Raw genomic sequence first — 18,359 nt, 5'->3', positions numbered from 1 at the left:
TGCCAATTGTGAATAACATCTTCTTGAGGTAGTTGGAGTACAACCTCACACACGGATAGCAAAGTTCCGTCAATCGACTCAACTCAATCACAAGCTTTTTATCTTCCTACTTCTCTGTCCTTACTTCATCCATTCTCTGGTCTGCTAATCACCTGGTTCTCTCTAATATACAAAAATATATTCTCTCCCGTCTAACATCTGGATCTTCCTAAGGTCCGATTCGATTCTCGGCAGCCGGGATACTTCTGGCAACTGGTCTTTCTCCCTCAATCCGGCCTTTCCATCCAGCCATTTCTGCTAAACTGCTACTCAGAAGATTCAGGAATGTAGGCCTACACCAAAAACATGTTAGGTCAAATAACGAGAGAAAGAGTTCACAACAGAAAAAAGGTAGAGATAATTCAGGGTCCTTCTCACGTGACATACCCTAATATACCCTCTCGCAGTTTTTCAGAGTACAACAAAAGACAGATCAAGCGGAGAGAGATCGCATCCGATTCATTCGTTATATCAACTATTAAACATGTCTACCGAACGTAAGTAGCAGCTAAAGAGGAAGTTGTGTTGCAAATACGTGGAGTGCTTGTGTGTAGAGATCAATTGGAGTGCATAATTCGAAATACCACAAGAAGTGGTTGGGAGATCGAATTTGTTGAGACAGCAATTTGAGCATCCTGCAATCAATTGGGGTTGAATCCAGTCGAATCCAAATGGCTTTTGTTTGAATTTGTTCTCCCAGATCCTTTGAACGAGCATGGATTGATTCAGCTGAAACAGGAGATGAAATGACCATAGATCTCTAAACCCAGCTGGAGCAGCAGAATCTGATATGAATCCCAAATGCAACGTCCATCGAACATCCATGCGACTTTCTCAAACCGATTTCATTATTATATCTGAGAAGGCGATTCCATTCTCGAGCGTAGCTCGAGCAACCAGGGTCTGGGGCGGAGCCCCAGCCGCCGGAGGCAGACCCCACCCCCAGAAAGTACCAGGATCTAACAAGTACCAGCTGATTACTCCCTTTCCAACTCCGACGTTGTCACCAAGTACAAGACTGCCGGAGACATTTCCGCCAAAGTTCTTGCCAATATCAAGGCATTGGCTGTCGAGGGAGCCAAGATCATTGATCTTACCACCGAGGGAGACCGTCAATTGCTTGAGGAGACCAGCAAGATTTACAAGGGCAAGAAGGACATTATCAAGGGTATTGCTTTCCCCACCTCTGTTTCTCCCAACAATGTTGTTGCTCATTTGTCTCCCTTGCCTACTGATAAAGAGGCCGAGATCACTTTAAAGGCTGGAGACGTTGTCAAGATCACTCTTGGTGCTCAAGTCGACGGATTCGCATCAATTGTCGGTGATACTGTTGTTGTTGGTGGTGGTGAGGTTTCTGGCCCCGTTGCCGATGCTATTGCCGCTGCTTGGTACGCTACCGAGGCTGCTATTCGTACTATCAAGCCAGGTAACAAGAACTGGGATGTTACTAAGATCGTTGACAAGGTGACCAGCGAGTACGGTGTTAAGGCTCTTGAAGGTATGCTTTCTAATGAGCAATCCAGAAACGTTGTTGATGGTAAGAAGAGAATCATCCTCAACCCCTCTGAGTCTCAACGTAGAGAGTTCGAGACCTTTACTTTCGAAGAGGGTGAGGTCTACGGAGTTGATATTCTTGTTTCCACTGGTGACGGTAAATCTCGTGCTGACGAGACCCCTACTACCGTTTATAAGAAGGCCGATATCACCTATCAATTGAAGTTGAGAACATCTCGTGCCACATTCTCCGAGGTTCAAAAGAAGGCCGGTTCGTTCCCATTCTCCCTTCGTTCGCTTGACGATGCTAAAAAGGCCCGTATGGGTTTGCAAGAGTGTCAAAACCACGGACTCATCATACCCTACGAGGTGTTCTACGAGAAGGAGGGACAAACCGTGGTCCAATTCTTCACCACCATCGCCCTCACTAAGACCGGTACCATCAAATTCGCCGGCCCCGTGACCCCTGACTTCGCTAAAATCAAGACCGACAAGAAAGTCACCGACGAGTCTGTCCTCGACGTCCTATCCAAGCCCCTCAAGGCCAGCAAGAAGAACAAGAAGAAGGCTGCCGACGCTGCTGCCGCTCCTGCTTCTGCCTAAACACCAACCACACTCGCACCATCGCCTGTGGTGTTGTCCTGTAAAAGCTAATCTACAAATCACATACTCTTCTCCACGCGGAGGAGGGTCTGCCTCCGGCGGCTGGGGCTCCGCCCCAGACCCTGGTTGCTCCTCTCGCTTCGCTCGAGTCGGGCGTCGGGCATCCCCAGAGCTCATTTGGGGCCCCGAGAAGCTCGCGAAGCGAGCACAACCAGGGTCTGGGGCGGAGCCCCAGCCGCCGGAGGCACGGCCCGGTCGCAGCGGCGACCCTATTTTAGCGGCCCGGCACTCGTAGTTCGGGCCCGTGGCCGGGTGTTGCGGTGTTACATGGGATTTGTTGTGGTATTTCGTGAACCGGTTGTTGGATCGGGTCGTTTATGGGCTTTTGTGACAGGGGTTGGTGGAGCGTGGTTCATTTGAGCGCCTGTTGGTCGGTGTACCCTTGCCTCTCTTCCTGACCGCAATGTGCGTTTCTGCTGCTGCTGCGAGTACTCAGAAACGCGCTCTTTCTCCAGTACGTGAAATCCCTGCTGGCTGTCCGATTAGTGATTTTGCGAACCCACTTTTCCACAATTCGCTCGTGACTGTACCACTGTTAGTTCTGGTATCGAGCCCTGTGTTTGGAGACTGCTCTTTTTTCATTCTTGCTATTTATTCTCCCTGGTAATTATCCCATTCTACAGATCGCGCTGCAAACTAGCAGTTCCTGCGAGATTATTGCGTTCACAAGCTTCCGTGCTTTGTTTTCCTCTTTTTCTGCTCTTTATCACTTCTTCTAAACTCTGTGATCCTTTAAAAACTTGTTTTTGATCTAAATTGGTCTTGTCTGATACGCACGGGCTCTGTATACTGAAGTGCTGACCGATCACAACCGACCAGGACCCACACCACTTATTTGTTCCATTTCATTCGACAGCAAAGCTTATCTTGCAAAGCTTATGGTGGCGTCAGTCTGTTTCTTGATGGAGATTTGATTCGGTGCTGCTAGTATTTTTCATCACTTTTACTATCTATTTTATTTCTTTTCCAGAGATTTTTATTGAGTTGTTGCTTATCGATTTTCTCGTATTCGTATTTTGCTTTGTTGGGTTTGATCCGACTGATTTGTCAACGCTTCATCTCTCAACAACTGTTTTTTTGACCGTTTGACGACTGGATCTGTAGTTCTGTTGATTGGTTATCTGTTGATTTTTCGTCTGTTGATTTCTCATTTGATTTCTGGTTTGTTGGTTTTTCATCTGTTGGTTTCTTGTCAGCTGGCTGCATTTCTGTCTATTGCTGCTCTTTTGTTGTGTCAACATCCTTTTTTTCTTGCAAGAAGCACAATTTGGACATTTACCTGACTTAAAACTGCTAATCTACAACCGCTAGCTTCACGGTTGAGCTGATATTGTATATAATATGGTGCCGGAGGACTGGCAAGAACCGCCCCTGGCGTCTGCTCCTCTTGGCGTCGGTGGCCTCCCTATTGGTTCGTTACCTCCTGCTAACCATAATGCCTTTGGTCTTGGTCAGACTGGTTTGTCTAAAAAGGCTCGAAAATCACATACCTCTCATCCCCTAGGAGCTGGCAATAATAGTACCAGAGCCAGTAATGGCATCACTTCTGGGTTTACTTCTACTGGTATCAGTGGCACCGTGACTCCTGAAGAGGACGATTCGGATCGGTCTAGATCCAGTCCATTACCTCAACCACAGCCACTGGTACAAACACCGACTTCCGCTTCTGACCTGATAGAGGGCAACTCGGTTTTAGCCGCTACAACCGGTGCAGATGGTACAAATGGTGCCTATGGTGTGAACGAAACAAATAATACAACCGGTTCTACCGGTATAAACGAAACAAATGGCGGCTCGAACACAACACCCAACGAAAAAGAAGAAAAGTTCAAAATCAGACTAAAAACTGAACTATTCAACACATTAGCATCTAATAGCGATGTCCGTCGGTCGTCGAGGTTCAACAACCAACAGACTATAAACTATTATGAAAAGGCCAAGGAAGATTTGGGCCTGACTAGGACCAAACAAGACTCTTCTCCGAGCCCTTCTCAACATACCCGACACAGCCTTCGGAAAGAAACAACCCCGTCTTTACCGCCAGCTGGACAACAACCACAGTCGCCTTTGGTCCAGACAAGGCTGACTCCAAAGCGAAATGGCAGAGCGTCGACTCCACCTCCAACGGAACGAAAGACGAAAAAAGTAAAGATTACTTTGTACGTGAGATTTGTGATTTATGACAGTGGTAGAGTGCAATTACTAACATTTTAAAATAGAAGTCCACAGAAAGTACGTGAAAACCCGTTTGGGTTTGGCGAACTTCAAAAAGACCAGGGACGGTCTCAGCCAAGACAAGTGGTGTTGCAAGTTCAACAACAGCAACAGCAACAGCAGCAGCAACAGCAGCAGGCAAAGGAAGAAATCGTAAGTTTGTGTACACCTTATCCACATTCCTGTGTTTATTTGATTACTAACAGCAACAGACAAATAATGACTACTGTTCAGCCTGTGGTGGTCTTGGCAAGTTTCTCTGCTGTGAAACTTGTCCTCGATCCTTTCACTTTACCTGTGTGAACCCACCTCTAGAAGAAGAGAATCTGCCTGATGACGAGTGGTATTGTAACGAGTGTTATACTAGACGCAACCCTCCACCAGCTTACCGTAACGGTTTATTTAGCAAACTCTTAAATCAACTGGAAAGGAGAAACCCTGTTCAGTATAAACTGCCGAAAAATATTCGCGAGAGATTTGAAGGTGTCAGCATGAACCAGCTTGGCGAGTACGAAGACGAGATTCCAAAAGTTAATAAGCCCAAAGCAACTTCGAAAGACGAAAACGACCCATTGAAATTGTTAGACAAAAACGGACGACCAAGAATGTGTTATCGATGCAATGAGTCGGCTTTACGAGGTACGATGGTTAGTTGCGATGTATGCCCTTTAAACTGGCATGTCGATTGTTTACCTTCTCCTACGTGGACTATTGGATCCCGCTGGAAGTGTCCTAATCATGCTGACCAGGCCACCAAACTGCCTAGGAGACCACGAAAGTACAAGGTCGTCGATACTGTTCTGCAACGAGGCTTCAAAAACGACGGTAACGTCGAAGTTCTCGACTCGTCAGATGAGGAAGAAGAAGGCTTTGTTCAAGACATTCCTTTCTTTGACAATTACGACACCAGGATCGGAGTCGCCTCTAGAATCAATAAAGGATCGGAAAAGACATTCCTTTCAAATGGTGTTCTTTATCGGCTGCCTTCGAGAGGTATCAAATTGGATTTCATCGAAGCTGTACACGATTCATACGACGAGCCATACCCAGATTCTATCAGATCAGACATTCTTGTCGCACTCGACGAACTGGCAACAAAAAGTCTTGATGTCCAACAGGCAGTACGCAATCTAGCTTATTTGCAATCAGACGGTGATCCTAGTGTCAAAGTAGCAATTGGCAAAGAAAACATTAATGTCCTTGTTTCGGCTGCTCTTGAAGAACTTCCTGATAGTAATCCTGCTCCACAAGGCCCTAGTGTCTATATAAAACCGGACACTGGTTCTCCCAGTCCTCCAAGACACACAAACGGTCGAAGTAGTGCTAGGAGTAGCTTGGCTGGTTCCGTCACTGACTCTGATAGAGATGCTCTTACCAGTAATTCGTCTGTTGACGATGAAGTCCTGGACAGCGAACGTGATCAGTTACGAATCATCAAACGTCTCATGCAAATCAAGGGTAAAGACAAGCTAGTCAAGTTTTTGCTAGAGAAGTAAACCAGTCCCATCGCATCTTCATTTTTACGATCCGCTGTTAATAGTATATATTTTGTATCATAAATGAAAATTTTGCATTAGATTTCTCTAAATAGTATGGCTTCGTGTGACTGCAGTATTATTACAACTTAATTAACTTGACGTGACCTCCGGCCGAATCGTTATTCCTCCAATTATTACTCCACATTAGTCGACCATCGGTGTTCTCAGAGATTATCGAGTTTTAATCTTGGTCAGTATCGTTACCGTCATCACTACCTTCTTCCTCTTCGTCTTCTTCGCTATTGCTCTCTTCCTCTTCCTCTTCGTTTTCTTCGTCCTCATTGTCACTGTTTTCAACCATATAATTAACCTTCTTAGTCGCTACTCGACTACTTCGTCGGGGCGCAACCGACTCTTCAGAGGCTCTTGTCAAAGATTTGAATTTGGTTGCCGCCTTTGCCTTTGGTTTCTTTGTTTTTACAGATGACGATGAGGAACCTTGGCTAGTTCTTTTCTTTGGTGCAGAAGTTCCTCTTCCATTGGAGGCTTCAGTAGGTTCAGGCTTGACTTTAGCGTGATGGTGAAACTCTTTACTTATGCTCTCCCTCAGCTGCGCATCGATATTATCTGGAATATAAACAGCCCTGAATACTCTTTGAGCCTCTTCTGTAGACTCTATAGGTTCAAAAGAATCAGCTGGCAAGGAAATCTTTCCAGGCCAGGGATCTGGAACCCAGCCCCTCGTCTTTTTCATTTCAAGCACACATATTTGTGCCAGATCTGCTACTGTGTAGAGTCCAGATGAAGATGATTCACTGTCACTATCCTGCGAAACAACATCTTTGTACTCTTTTATCCGTTGTGAAAGATAAAGCAACAAGGATATGTTTGACTCGGTGGCTATCAACTTCAAAAAGAAAATGATATATTTTGCAGCTCGAGAGAGACTTGTTAGCAGTTGCTCATTGTCATCCTCGCCTTCTTCATACTCTTCACCAGTTCCTGAATGAGCTAGGACATGTAGAAACCGTACAAACGAGTTTTCAAGGGCAGTACTGCTGCTATTACTCTTTACTTGACGAGCTGCCCTTGCTTTAATCCACCTAATACAGTAGTTGGAAAGCATTTTGTTGGACTCTCCTGCAACAAAAAATACAAGACACAAAAATCGTTCTGGAATTGATCCATCTGACAGTAGAGTAGTTAGTTTCAGTATAAACCTATCGCGCACCTGCAACTGACTGTCTCTAATCAGCACTCCTAGAACATTGAGTTCGGCAGGTCCTATACGCTTTAAACAATGACCTGTCTGAGATAACTTGAGAATTTTCACACAAGCCTCGAGTCGCAGACGGGACTTGTAGTGTGGAGGTGTGTCTTCATCCTTTGTATTAAGTTCACCATTATGGACTAATAAAGTCATAAGCAAATTCAAAATGGGTTTTGCAACTTCATCTGCTGAGTCTTCATCCAAATAAGGAGAACGGGCTCTATTCACCATGATTCGTAAAGCCAAAAGCTTTCTTTGCAAATGTTCGTCCAATTTACCAGTAGCTTCTAGTGAAGTTGGGCCCTCGATTCTTTCAATTAAGGAACCTCGGTTGACTTCAGAATCGTCAACCCAGTCCGGATCATCGTCCTTAGCAGGTCTAGCTTTGTTAGAAAGAAGTACATGACGAAGCAGAAAGCTAATAACAAGACCCGAATAAGGTTCAATGACTTGTGGGTTGTGATAATACAGTTGAGCAATGCATGAAAGTACAGTGGAAAAGTTTTCCGGTACATCCTCATAAGGACCAGATAGAATAACATCGAGTCCTTCGACTAGTTTGGTCAGCAAGGTGTTCTTTTTGGGTGCAAAATCCAACACATTTGTAGCATGCTTCGCCTCCTTAATACTTCCGGTTTTTGCTATGTTCAAAAGAGACCGCCAAACTGCTGGAGCAGAAGGAACCAGATCAGGGAACTTTCCAAACAGTAGTCTAGCGGTCTTCAAAGTGTCAACTAAACCTTTGTCTCCGGGGGAGGCATTTTCAATGATCAATGAGATATCCTGGGATTGTGACTTGATAAGTCCCGGCTGGATAGCTGCTATTTCCTTGAGAATTATATATGAGACGTCTTTCAAATTGACAGAGTCTTGGGCTGTGGCAGACCGTGAAATATTGATTATAGCCGAAACATTAGTCTTGTTGAACAATATGAAAGCAGATCGATAAAGGATTGACTTGATTGTTGGTTCTATTGAATTAAGTGAGGATGACTTGGAGAGTCGGTCCATCAAGCTGTGGTAAGAATCGTAAACGGATTTGTAGTCACTATCAGGATTAATGCAAATTCCAAACAGCTTGAATGCCTGTCTATCGTTACTCTTGAAGAAAGCAGTCAGATGATCGTGGACTTTTTCAGAATCTGGATACACACTAGCCACCCACTTGATCAATGAATTAATCTTGTTTGAGAGCTCATCGCGGTTGGCGGGAGAACTTGGGTTTTCATTGCTATTTTCATTTCCACCATTAGACTGTCTGCTTTTCTTTAATCCTGACCGAGTAATTCCAGCTGCATCGTGATATTGCTTGCAAAACTCAAGATATGCATTCAAATACCGAGCAACGGCTACCTGACGAGAGCTAATTGCAGTAAACGCTTTGAAAGATTCTTCATTGAGAGCCTTAACTATCGTCAACAACCGTCTGGCTCGAGCCAAAGCGGCTTCTTCTGAGTCAGAACCACTAAGCTGTTCGAATGGATATATATAATCAAACAAGACCCAATCAAGATGTTCATTAATTTCCAAGTCATTGACATATAACAAACCTAGAATATGGGATGGGATCCATGACGATACGTCGGAGATTTGTAGGTTTCCTGCAGCAATCTGCTCGTATGCCTCGTCATATATTTTACCTACAGCTTGGAAAGCAGCCAGTCGCACCAAACTTTTCTTATCTCGCAATCTATCTGCCAATGCTGCTAGTGGCTGCTCTACAACAGTGGCATATGTTGTCGCAATAGTGTCGATATCCACATTTGCCAGTGCTTTGCAGACGGCAATTCGAACCTTTTCATCGGGATCTTCTAACAATCCCAAAAATGGGATGACAGACTCGAGTACTATTGTGTGGTTTGTTTGATTCTTGACAAAGTTCGGCACAGTATTAGCCCAGTTAATCCGGATTTTGGGGCTCACATCTCTATACCGACCAATCCAGGTCTTGAAAATAGCATTGTACTCGGTAATAAAGTTGATTCTACTTGCTTCGAAACAGATAATCTCGCCGATAACACGGGTGGACATGTATCGAAGTGCAGTGTTTTCTATCGACATGTTTTGTTCCAGTTGACCCAAGACGTTGACAAGCAACTCAGGAACTGCTTTCCAAACAGCAATCACCAGATTTCCAAGCTTTTCTATATCCTCAGTAAGATCCTCGCTACCAGTGCTACTGCTGTTGTTCGAGGTATGTAGTAAAATGGGGTTCAGGATATCAGCAACATACTGATTAACCACCCTGGTCATAATGTCGATATTATCCATACACACGGTTTTCGATACATTATAACCTCGTGAGACAAAAGAAATGACAGTATTTCCTTGGTCATCATTTTTATTTCTACCAGCCACGGGTTTCTTTTTCTTCTTAGCTAAAGGCAAATTCGTCTCACCATCTTCTTCTTCTTGGTCTTTATTAGTTTGTGGTTCTCCTCTCAACAAATGCGACAGAACGATTTTGGTGATAGGCCTGGGAGGTGTCTCGAGCTCATTAATTAATTGGGATAAAATAGCAGTGAGAAGAAACTCCAACCCGTCAATCTGTTCTTTTTGAACCACATCATAAAATATATTGAAAATGCTTTCTATCATGCTTTCAGAGTCGTCAATATCGACCACTAGCACAATACATTGGGTTTCGACGAGTCTTTCCAAAAAATAGTACAGTTGGCGGAAATATGCATAGTCGGGGTTTCCCAGGTTGACGAATTCCTTGATAAATAGTTTGAATATATCCTAAAATCTTGTTAGTGTACTGAGCTTTCACTTTTCCAAAAGCATTCGCGTTACAAATGTGGTACTCGTACTGACCTTGATCTCGCTGAGTTTGTAAGGAGCATCAGGTGCGAAAAGACGCAGAATGTCCGTTAGACAACAAGCAGTATAAGCCCTGACACCAGCATTTTTACTGGTCAAATATTTTGCAGAGGCCAATGGTTTGGCGACCTTTTTGAGAGAATTGACATCAACACCATCCTGGGGAAATTGGGAAAGCTCTTCACTCAGAGTCTGGATTCTGTTAGTACGACATGCGACCTGTGGCACGAAGGCTACAAAAACCTGTATTCCACATACTTTTAGCTCATTTATCATATTTCCGGAGCTGACTTTGGCAAGATCAGTTCGGAACTTGAGACGTGGAAGTACCATGATGCCGAGTCGAGTTGTTTGTTGGTGAATAGTGACGGTTTCTCTGATGCTTCAACACCCAGAATTCAAGTCAATTGCTTATACTTTTGCACTTGAATAATCATATGATTGAGATATGACTGATTGAAGTTTCGGAGCCCCGAATATCGATGCTTAGAAGTCTTGTTTGCACAGATTCTTTTCAAAACGCGTTCTCCAGCCAAGCAACACGCGCTAATTAACTGATGAACCTTACAATATCGAAGTCAATAAAAGTAAATGCGCGTTGTCATCACGTGATGTCTCTAATTTATCGCATTGGAACCATTTGAATGCTGGATCCTGTGAGAGAAAAGTGAATAAAAATGGAAAAAGACTCTTCAACTTCTCTCTAGTTTCACTTCTAGACCTTCTTAGATACCTTTAGTGTGAATCTGGTGGGGAATGGGCTGTTCATGACCATGAGGTCCATAGCTGCGTTACCGTAATAATTACAGTGTTTTACAGTTCAGTATTCCGAGTTTTAGGAGTTAGTCGTATCTTGTTGACTGGCTAACGTCTAACGAATTCTTCTTCCAAATCAGTTTTGCATTGGCATGTGTAAACATATAAAGAGATGAATTTCTCACGATCTGCGAACAAATTTCACGGGTTAAAACGGGACCATGCATGATGCAGGGGTTTAATGAGAACCTGCATACATTCTGCATACCATTATTAGTCAATTTCAAATAACCACAACAAAAAATCAAGAACCCGTAGGGATCCCAACGCCCGACTCGAGCGAAGCGAGAGGAGCCGTGGGGTCTGGGGCGCAGCCCCAGCCGCCAGAGGCACCCATCCACCCCCGCACGTCCCCCACCGATGAGAGTAAGTTTGAATATAGATAATTAATGCGTATAAAAGGATTACATAACCATAGTGTTGTCGAGTTCGATACCAGGGGTGACACTGGCTATGAATTTGAGGAAAATGACTAAATATTGGTCGACTCGGATGGCGGTCTGTTGGAGTTCCGAGGTGGTAGGAGGCTCGTTCGACCCGATTTCCTCCCAATCGTCAACCGTCGAATCAGCCAATCCGACCTTTGAAATGCCCTTTAGCAGTTCGTCATGCTCTACAGCCTGTTTCTGGCGAAGTCTATTCTCAGCACGATCAAGCAGGATTTTCATGACATTAGCATGACGACACGGATGAACAGAGATCAGAGTCAGGTCCTCTTCAAACGGAGCTTTCTCAATTGTAACCGTCTTGTCCCGATAATCAACCACAATATCCTCAAACATCTCGTTCGGAGAAAGTGGATTGCCGTCGGCATTAAACCCACTGAGATAGAATTTCGGGACACGGTACGACGTCGAATAGGTAATAAATAAATTGTAAGTTCGATTCGGCGATCTCGTCGAGTTATTAGCCCCCGAGCTCTTACTAGTATCACCGCCGTCATCTGGTCGATAAATTTGGTCGTCTTCATCTAATTCCTCAAACTCGTCGATATCAATAATCTCTTCAATTGACGCAGTATCAGACTCTGTTACAGGTCCAGAACCGGTTTGTTCTCGATCTATAACCTTTGACGACCCGGATTTCAACGACGCTGAACCATGGTTGCTACCAGCAGTCGAAACCCATCCGTCGTCGCCATCACCTCCATCTGCCCCATCCACAATCACATCCAGCTCATCGCCAGCACCATCAGTAAACGCTCCAGCTCTCAAATGCGATGGAACATGTTTCGTAACCAGAACCTGTTTATCCTCAGGCAGAAAGTCTCTTCTCTTTGAGGCCGGTGCGCCAGCCCACGACCACGTGGGAAACTTATACACCAGATAATCTCCGGCCTCTACAAACTCCTCTGGAGTGATCTGGCCCGTTTCCTTAAACGACGAAACATGGTATGCCGGAGTCAAGTACTCGCGCCAGTCTCTAAACGAGCTCAATGTCGACCTCAACATGGCTCTCTCTTTCAATCTAAACCCGTTAGCTGTGCTGCCCCGCTGTGCCTCCGGCGGCTGGGGCTCCGCCCCAGACCCCGTGGCTCCTGCTTCGCAGGAGATTGCTGGGTCCGTCGACGTCCGACTCGAGCGAAGCGAGAGGAGCCGTGGGGTCTGGGGCGACAGCCCCAGCCGCCGGAGGCACGACTCCGTCCCCAAACTTTCGCCACCCATTCCCGCTACCCTCTGTTCGTGCAAAATCACCCGTGAAGTTCGTGAATCGAGTGTGGACTCGCTCGATCCGCTGTTTATGACCGCCACTGGCCACTGGGACAGTTTGTGAACTTACATCGCTGATCCGGTCCGATATCGCAATCCACGCGGTTCGCGGTCTCGTGTGTCTGATGCTGGTGAACCTTCTAAAACCGTGCCCAATCCTTCCAACGGCTGGGGTCATAAGATATCAGGTTCTCAAGTGTATCTTCAATCAGTCGAACCTACTGGTGTTTATTTATAAGTACGATGCACCACCTTCACTCTGACACTGATAAGCCTTTCCTGCTGCTGCCCTGCAGCCCGGTCAGGTGAGCACGCCAGCCGCATCCCCGGACTTGGGCTCCGGGGCCGGGCCTGCCTCCGGCGGCTGGGGCTCCGCCCCAGACCCTGGTTGCTCCTGCGAGTTGGCTGGGTTTGTGGACGTCTCGACTCGAGCGAAGCGAGAGGAGCCACGGGGTCTGGGGCGCAGCCCCAGCCGCCGGAGGCATGCCCCTGGACTTAGCGGACTTGACCCGGGGACCGGGGTTTGCCTTCCGGATTTAACGGATTTGAACCCGGGACCGTAGACGCTCGACTCGAGCGTAGCGAGAGGAGCCACGGGGTCTGGGGCGCAGCCCCAGCCGCCGGAGGCATGCCCCCACCCCGTAATTGGGAACACAAATCGGTATTAAAGAGAGCCCGGTCCGGGTCGCGATGGGGTGACGTTGGGGGTGGATTGTCTGGTGGTGGAACGGGTGGAGCTCGTGGATGCTACGCCGGCGGAAGGAGGGCCGGTAGGTTCAGGGGCGGTAGTGGCTACCAGTTCCTGGAGGAGCCATTCGCGCACTTCGGCGGGCGACCGGTCGCTGGCGATGCTGTGGGCCACAGTATAGTCCCAGGTGGATTGCACGTTGGCTATGAAGTTCCGGCGGTCCATGACCTCGACATCTTCTTTGATTTCAGGCATGGCCCTGCTCCCTTGCTGCGTTCATATGTGTTCTGGTGGTGGTGGTAGGAGTGGGAGGGGTGGCTTTCATGTTCGAGATTGTCGCGAAGTAACTCCCCTTTAAGCGCATATTCAGTTCCTTTGGGGGCATATCCACGGAGACCGGGGTCTGCCTCCGGCGGCTGGGGCTCCGCCCCAGACCCTGGTTGCTCCTCTCGCTTCGCTCGAGTCGTTGCGTCGGCGGTCCCAGGTCTCTGAGGTGGTAGATGAAGGGTGGATTCTTGGGTGGTGGGCGGTAATGGAGTTATGGGGGTTAGCGGAGATAATGCGGCCCGGATTTAACTATCGTATGTATTCTTGCTACGAGCTCGTTTCTATTAACAGGAGTTCGTAGGGGAAATTGAATGGATATCGTCATTGTTTTACTTGTTTATATGTTTTAGTCGGTTTTACTGACTCAATTGTGGGTCATGAATTTTCTTTATGACCGGCCGGAGCTGGTAAATCCGGTTGCAAGGAGGTGGGTGATGGTGTGTGGGGGTTTTACCCCACTTAGCGCACGCAATCACCCCCAACTGTGGCCTCAATTGCAGGGGGAATCCGATATGGTCTCTCGGATATATAAATACTGTACCGTCAGCAACCCACGATGTCGATAACTACATACGAGGTACGAAAAACTTACTAAGTACTACAGCTGTCTGGGTTAGAAATTCAGAAGTTCAATTGTTCATTGGTTCACATTAATCAGGTCTCTATTATTTATCACAATGGTCAAGGTATTGCTTACTGGAGGCAGTGGATTCATTGCTGCTCACGTTCTCGACATTCTTATTGAGAAGGGCTATGAGGTTGTCACTACAGTGAGATCTCAGCAAAAGGGTCAGAAAATCCTTGATGCTCATCCCAAGGTTTCTAAAGATAAACTGTCATATGTCATTGTTGAGGATATTGCTCAGCCAGGTGCTTTCGACGAGGCTGTCAAATCGGAACCTGGTTTCGACGCCGTTATTCACACTGCTAGTCCTTTCCACTTCAATGTCGTCGATCCTGTTAAGGACTTGCTCGATCCTGCTGTAAATGGTACTGTCGGTATTTTAAAGGCTATTAAAGCTCATGCTCCAACTGTTAAGCGGGTTGCTATCACTTCTTCTTTCGCTTCCATCATCAACGCTTCTCAACACCCTGAAACTTACTCTGAAAAGGACTGGAATCCTGTCACTTGGGAACAGGCTACCGATCCTAAAGATCCTGCTACTACTTACAGAGGTAGCAAGACTTTTGCTGAAAAGGCTGCCTGGGACTTTGTTGAGAAAGAAAAGCCCAATTTCACCATCACCACCCTGTGTCCTCCTCTGGTATTGGGTCCTATTGTACACTATCTCAATTCGCTCGATGCTATTAACACATCTAATGCTAGAGTTCGTGACTTTATTCAAGGAAAGTACAAAGGTCAATCCGAATTGCCTCCTACTGGAACGTTTATCTGGGTTGATGTAAGAGACTTGGCTCTTTCCCATGTATTGGCAATTGAAAAGTCTGAAGCTGAAAACCAAAGATTCTTCATCACTGCTGGTTATTTCAGCAACAAGAAGATTGTAGAAGCTATCCGCAAGAGTCACCCCGAACTCTCTGACAAACTGCCTCTTTCTTCTGCCAAGGATGACACTCCTGAAGGAGTCTATGGCTATGACAATTCCAAGTCCATTAAACTGCTTGGTCTCAAATACAGTCCATTCGACGCTGCTATCAAGGACACCGTCGACTCTCTGCTTGAGGTTGGCGCTTAGATCTTCGTTTATACATAGAAATAATAAAATTCGCGTATTCACTCCTGTTGCCGGCCACCTGGTTAAGGTTCAAAAATAATATCTCCAGTCGGTACTCACCGCAGCCGTCCACCTGGCCCCACTGCAGAGCCAAAGACAGTCGTTATTCGTTTAAAGCTATCGGTGAAACCTTGTTTCTGCATATTTCTGGCGGGGTAAATATCTCTCCCTTGCAGGCCCCAAGATCCTGCGTCAACTCATCGCCGATCTGTGCAGAACTGCATGCATGATAAAATTTTGCCAAAAAAAAATTATCCGAGGGCTCTAACCCCGTATCTTCTTCCACGACAGGGCTTGAACCTGCAATCTCCTGATTCGTAGTCAGACGCCTTGCCAATTAGGCCACGTGGAACTTTGCTTGATGTGCACAACTCACTTGCAACCGTGAACTGGGGGGACCAGTGCCTCCGGCGGCTGGGGCTCCGCCCCAGACCCCGCTGCTCCTCTCGCTTCGCTCGAGTCGTTTCGTCGACGGTCCCAGCAGTCTCCTGCGAAGCAGGAGCCACGGGGTCTGGGGCGGAGCCCCAGCCGCCGGAGGCAGGTGCCCGTATCTCGCATTTATTTTTCTTGGCCTCCGTGATTATTAAGTCGATCTGAGTGTGTCGGGTCTCGGTTTGAACTTTGTTCCATGGACTGACTCGCTTAGAAGATTCTTTTGTCTCAGATGAGGAGCGTGGGTTTGATTATCCGAGACATGTGCAGATGCCGGCGGGGGTGGTTTGGTTCGTAGAAGCACTGTCTTAGGTTTGGATGCCAGGGATGGGTTTTTACCAATCCAAGATGACGAAGGAGCTTCACCACTGGGTTGGTAAGCTGTGCATGTCAGTCACGCCATGGAACCGATGTAGGGACGTACAAGGACGTATAACAAGCTTTCGGGGAAGTCAGGATCCCATCAGGAGGAAAATAGTCAGTACCAGTCCTGTATGGTGCGCTTACAGTATTATTTTAGGGGTGCCTTTTATATCTCCAGAACGAGCTTCACGCTCGAACACTGCAGAGACTGACCTCTGGAAAGTGTCGTGGAAATAGGGGAAAGGTGCCAGTGAGTGGTATACACGGCATCACGGCGTCATGGCGTCACGGCATTCCTTCCCCTTTGAATTTACGGCAGAGCCAAAAAAAAGTGGTCCTGGAAGTGCAGTTTGGGGTATCCGAGCGTATTGAGCTTGATGAATCGAGTTATGTGCTGGGGTTGAAGAATCCAGGGGGTCATGAACACTTCTCCAATGTTTGGTACCGCTAGAATATTAGCACAAGAGATGATATGCGAAAATCTATAAATTGAGCTGGTTTACCAGAGATGATTGAAATGTATTATTCACCACACAATCACTCACTGACTCGTCCCACTAGCAATGTTCTTCCAAGCACCAGTCGCAATTCTCACTTTGGCCACTCTCTGTGCCGCAGCTCCTGCTAACCACAAAGGTTATCTCTCTGCAAAGACCAAGTTGCACCATGTTTCTCATGGAAACTTCACCAAGCGTTCAAGCTCTTACGAGACTCCTTTAGGCAATGACATCTTTGCTTATGTTATCAGTTTTGAGGTTGGAACACCACCTCAGCCTATTGAAGCAGCCATTGACACTGGTTCGGCCGACCTGTGGATTTATACCACCGAGTCCGGTCAAACATTCCCTTTTGACACCTCGAGTTCATCGACTTATCAGGTGTTGAATGACGACTTCCAGATTAACTATGTATCAGGAAGTGCTTCGGGAGATTGGGCTATTGACACTGTTAATGTGGCAGGAGCCAGTCTCACCAACCAGCAGTTTGGTTCTGTTTCTGTTAACCAAAATATGGGTTGTGTATTTGGTATTGGATACCAAGCTACCGAGTATACTGATACTAAATACACCAACATCCCCCAGAACTTGGTTGATCAAGGATACACTGCTCACAATGCTTATTCTTTGTATCTTGATGACATTGATGCAGGTGAGGGAGCTATTCTTTTTGGTGCTGTTGACAGTGACAAGTACTCTGGACAATTGTACACCGTTCCAATCACTAGCTCCAGCTCTTTGCAAGTGACAGTGAGTGGAGTTACTGGTGACAATGGCGACAGTCTGGGAGGAGAAGTTACCGCAGTTCTCGACTCGGGCACTTCTCTTACTTACCTTCCACAAGACACTGCCGACAGCATTGCCAACTATCTGGGAGCTACATTTGACAGTAGTCTTGGAGCATATCTTCTGAGTGACGTTCCCACCAGCTCTATTACCTACAGTTTTTCCGGAGCTCTCGTGACCGTACCCGGATCCGAGCTGGCTATTCCCTCTTCCGACTTTGGTTTCAGCAACACCCAGCCATACACCCTTTCTATTTTCCCCAACTCCGAGTCCGCAGATATCACACTTTTGGGTCAGAGTTTCCTGAGAAGTGCCTATGTTGTGTACGACCTCGACAGCAACCAGATCTCCATTGCTCAATCCAGCTGGAACAGCGACTCTTCCAACATCCATGTCATCACCGACTCGGTACCCGGTGCAGTTTCTGCTCCTGGCCTCAAAAATCCAATCAATCACCTCCATCACCAATAGCATCCATTCGTTTTTCTACCCAATTCCCAATAACAGACACTCTCTTATACTAACTAACTACTCTATCTAAGCCCTAAATATAAATAAAACCTGCTATCGGTACAAACACCAAACACCTCCAACCCCCGTCCCCCAGCCCCTCCTCTCCGAACCCGGTGCGCCTTCGGCGACTGGGGCTGCGCCCCAGACCCCCTGGCTCCTCTCGCTACGCTCGAGTCGAGCTTCTGGGACTCCCCCCACAGCTTACGAAGCGGGCACAACCAGTCTGGGCGGAGTCCAGCTTCGCAGGAGGAGGCAAACCCCCATCCCCCTGCAGCACCGGTCCCTGTACGGCTTATATCACCCCCTGAGAATTCTCTTCTGTACCATTATCAGGGAAGCAATGGGTTCGCAATTCACCGCCAACTCGTGTCATGCTGAGGCGTGTGCCATCCAAGGTAAGAAAGAACCCCTCTCATCACCAGGTCCCTGGCAGCTACTAACAGAGATCAAACAGGCTGCATCCAGCGCAACGGCTATAACGAGTCCAAATGTACAAAGTACATTGACCAGC

At 46.8% G+C, this 18,359-nt stretch overlaps 6 protein-coding genes and 1 non-coding gene across 7 annotated transcripts; 4 read left to right on the top strand and 3 right to left on the bottom strand.

Annotated features, from left to right (window-relative positions):
• Positions 1-523: 523 nt before the first annotated feature.
• On the top strand, positions 524-2,136 carry MAP2 (Map2p; the record flags this gene model as incomplete). Its single annotated transcript, XM_018880931.1, has 2 exons — positions 524-536; positions 1,013-2,136. The coding sequence occupies 2 exons, from the start codon at positions 524-526 to the stop codon at positions 2,134-2,136; spliced, it is 1,137 nt and encodes a 378-aa protein (XP_018733573.1).
• Positions 2,137-4,901: 2,765 nt separating this feature from the next.
• RCO1 (Rco1p) lies at positions 4,902-5,906 on the top strand (the record flags this gene model as incomplete). The annotated part of the gene is made up of 1 exon (XM_018880930.1): positions 4,902-5,906. The coding sequence occupies one exon, from the start codon at positions 4,902-4,904 to the stop codon at positions 5,904-5,906; it is 1,005 nt and encodes a 334-aa protein (XP_018733572.1).
• A 223-nt stretch (positions 5,907-6,129) lies between these two features.
• Positions 6,130-9,756, bottom strand: PDS5 (Pds5p; the record flags this gene model as incomplete). Its single annotated transcript, XM_018880929.1, has 1 exon — positions 6,130-9,756. One exon carries the CDS (start codon positions 9,754-9,756, stop codon positions 6,130-6,132), a length of 3,627 nt encoding a protein of 1,208 aa, XP_018733571.1.
• A 1,445-nt stretch (positions 9,757-11,201) lies between these two features.
• Positions 11,202-12,248, bottom strand: ATG3 (Atg3p; the record flags this gene model as incomplete). The annotated part of the gene is made up of 1 exon (XM_018880928.1): positions 11,202-12,248. The coding sequence occupies one exon, from the start codon at positions 12,246-12,248 to the stop codon at positions 11,202-11,204; it is 1,047 nt and encodes a 348-aa protein (XP_018733570.1).
• Positions 12,249-14,198: 1,950 nt separating this feature from the next.
• AWJ20_3889 (carbonyl reductase (NADPH-dependent)) lies at positions 14,199-15,218 on the top strand (the record flags this gene model as incomplete). Its single annotated transcript, XM_018880926.1, has 1 exon — positions 14,199-15,218. One exon carries the CDS (start codon positions 14,199-14,201, stop codon positions 15,216-15,218), a length of 1,020 nt encoding a protein of 339 aa, XP_018733569.1.
• Positions 15,219-15,536: 318 nt separating this feature from the next.
• On the bottom strand, positions 15,537-15,609 carry AWJ20_3888 (the record flags this gene model as incomplete). The annotated part of the gene is made up of 1 exon: positions 15,537-15,609. It is a non-coding gene; the product is annotated as a tRNA-Arg (tRNA).
• Positions 15,610-16,615: 1,006 nt separating this feature from the next.
• Positions 16,616-17,806, top strand: YPS1 (Yps1p; the record flags this gene model as incomplete). Its single annotated transcript, XM_018880925.1, has 1 exon — positions 16,616-17,806. The coding sequence occupies one exon, from the start codon at positions 16,616-16,618 to the stop codon at positions 17,804-17,806; it is 1,191 nt and encodes a 396-aa protein (XP_018733568.1).
• Positions 17,807-18,359: the final 553 nt, after the last annotated feature.

The sequence above is a fragment of the Sugiyamaella lignohabitans genome, chromosome C (assembly GCF_001640025.1).
Source record: "Sugiyamaella lignohabitans strain CBS 10342 chromosome C, complete sequence".
In the NCBI taxonomy this organism is placed as follows: Eukaryota; Fungi; Ascomycota; class Dipodascomycetes; order Dipodascales; family Trichomonascaceae; genus Sugiyamaella; species Sugiyamaella lignohabitans.
This window is presented reverse-complemented; position numbering and strand designations above follow the sequence as displayed.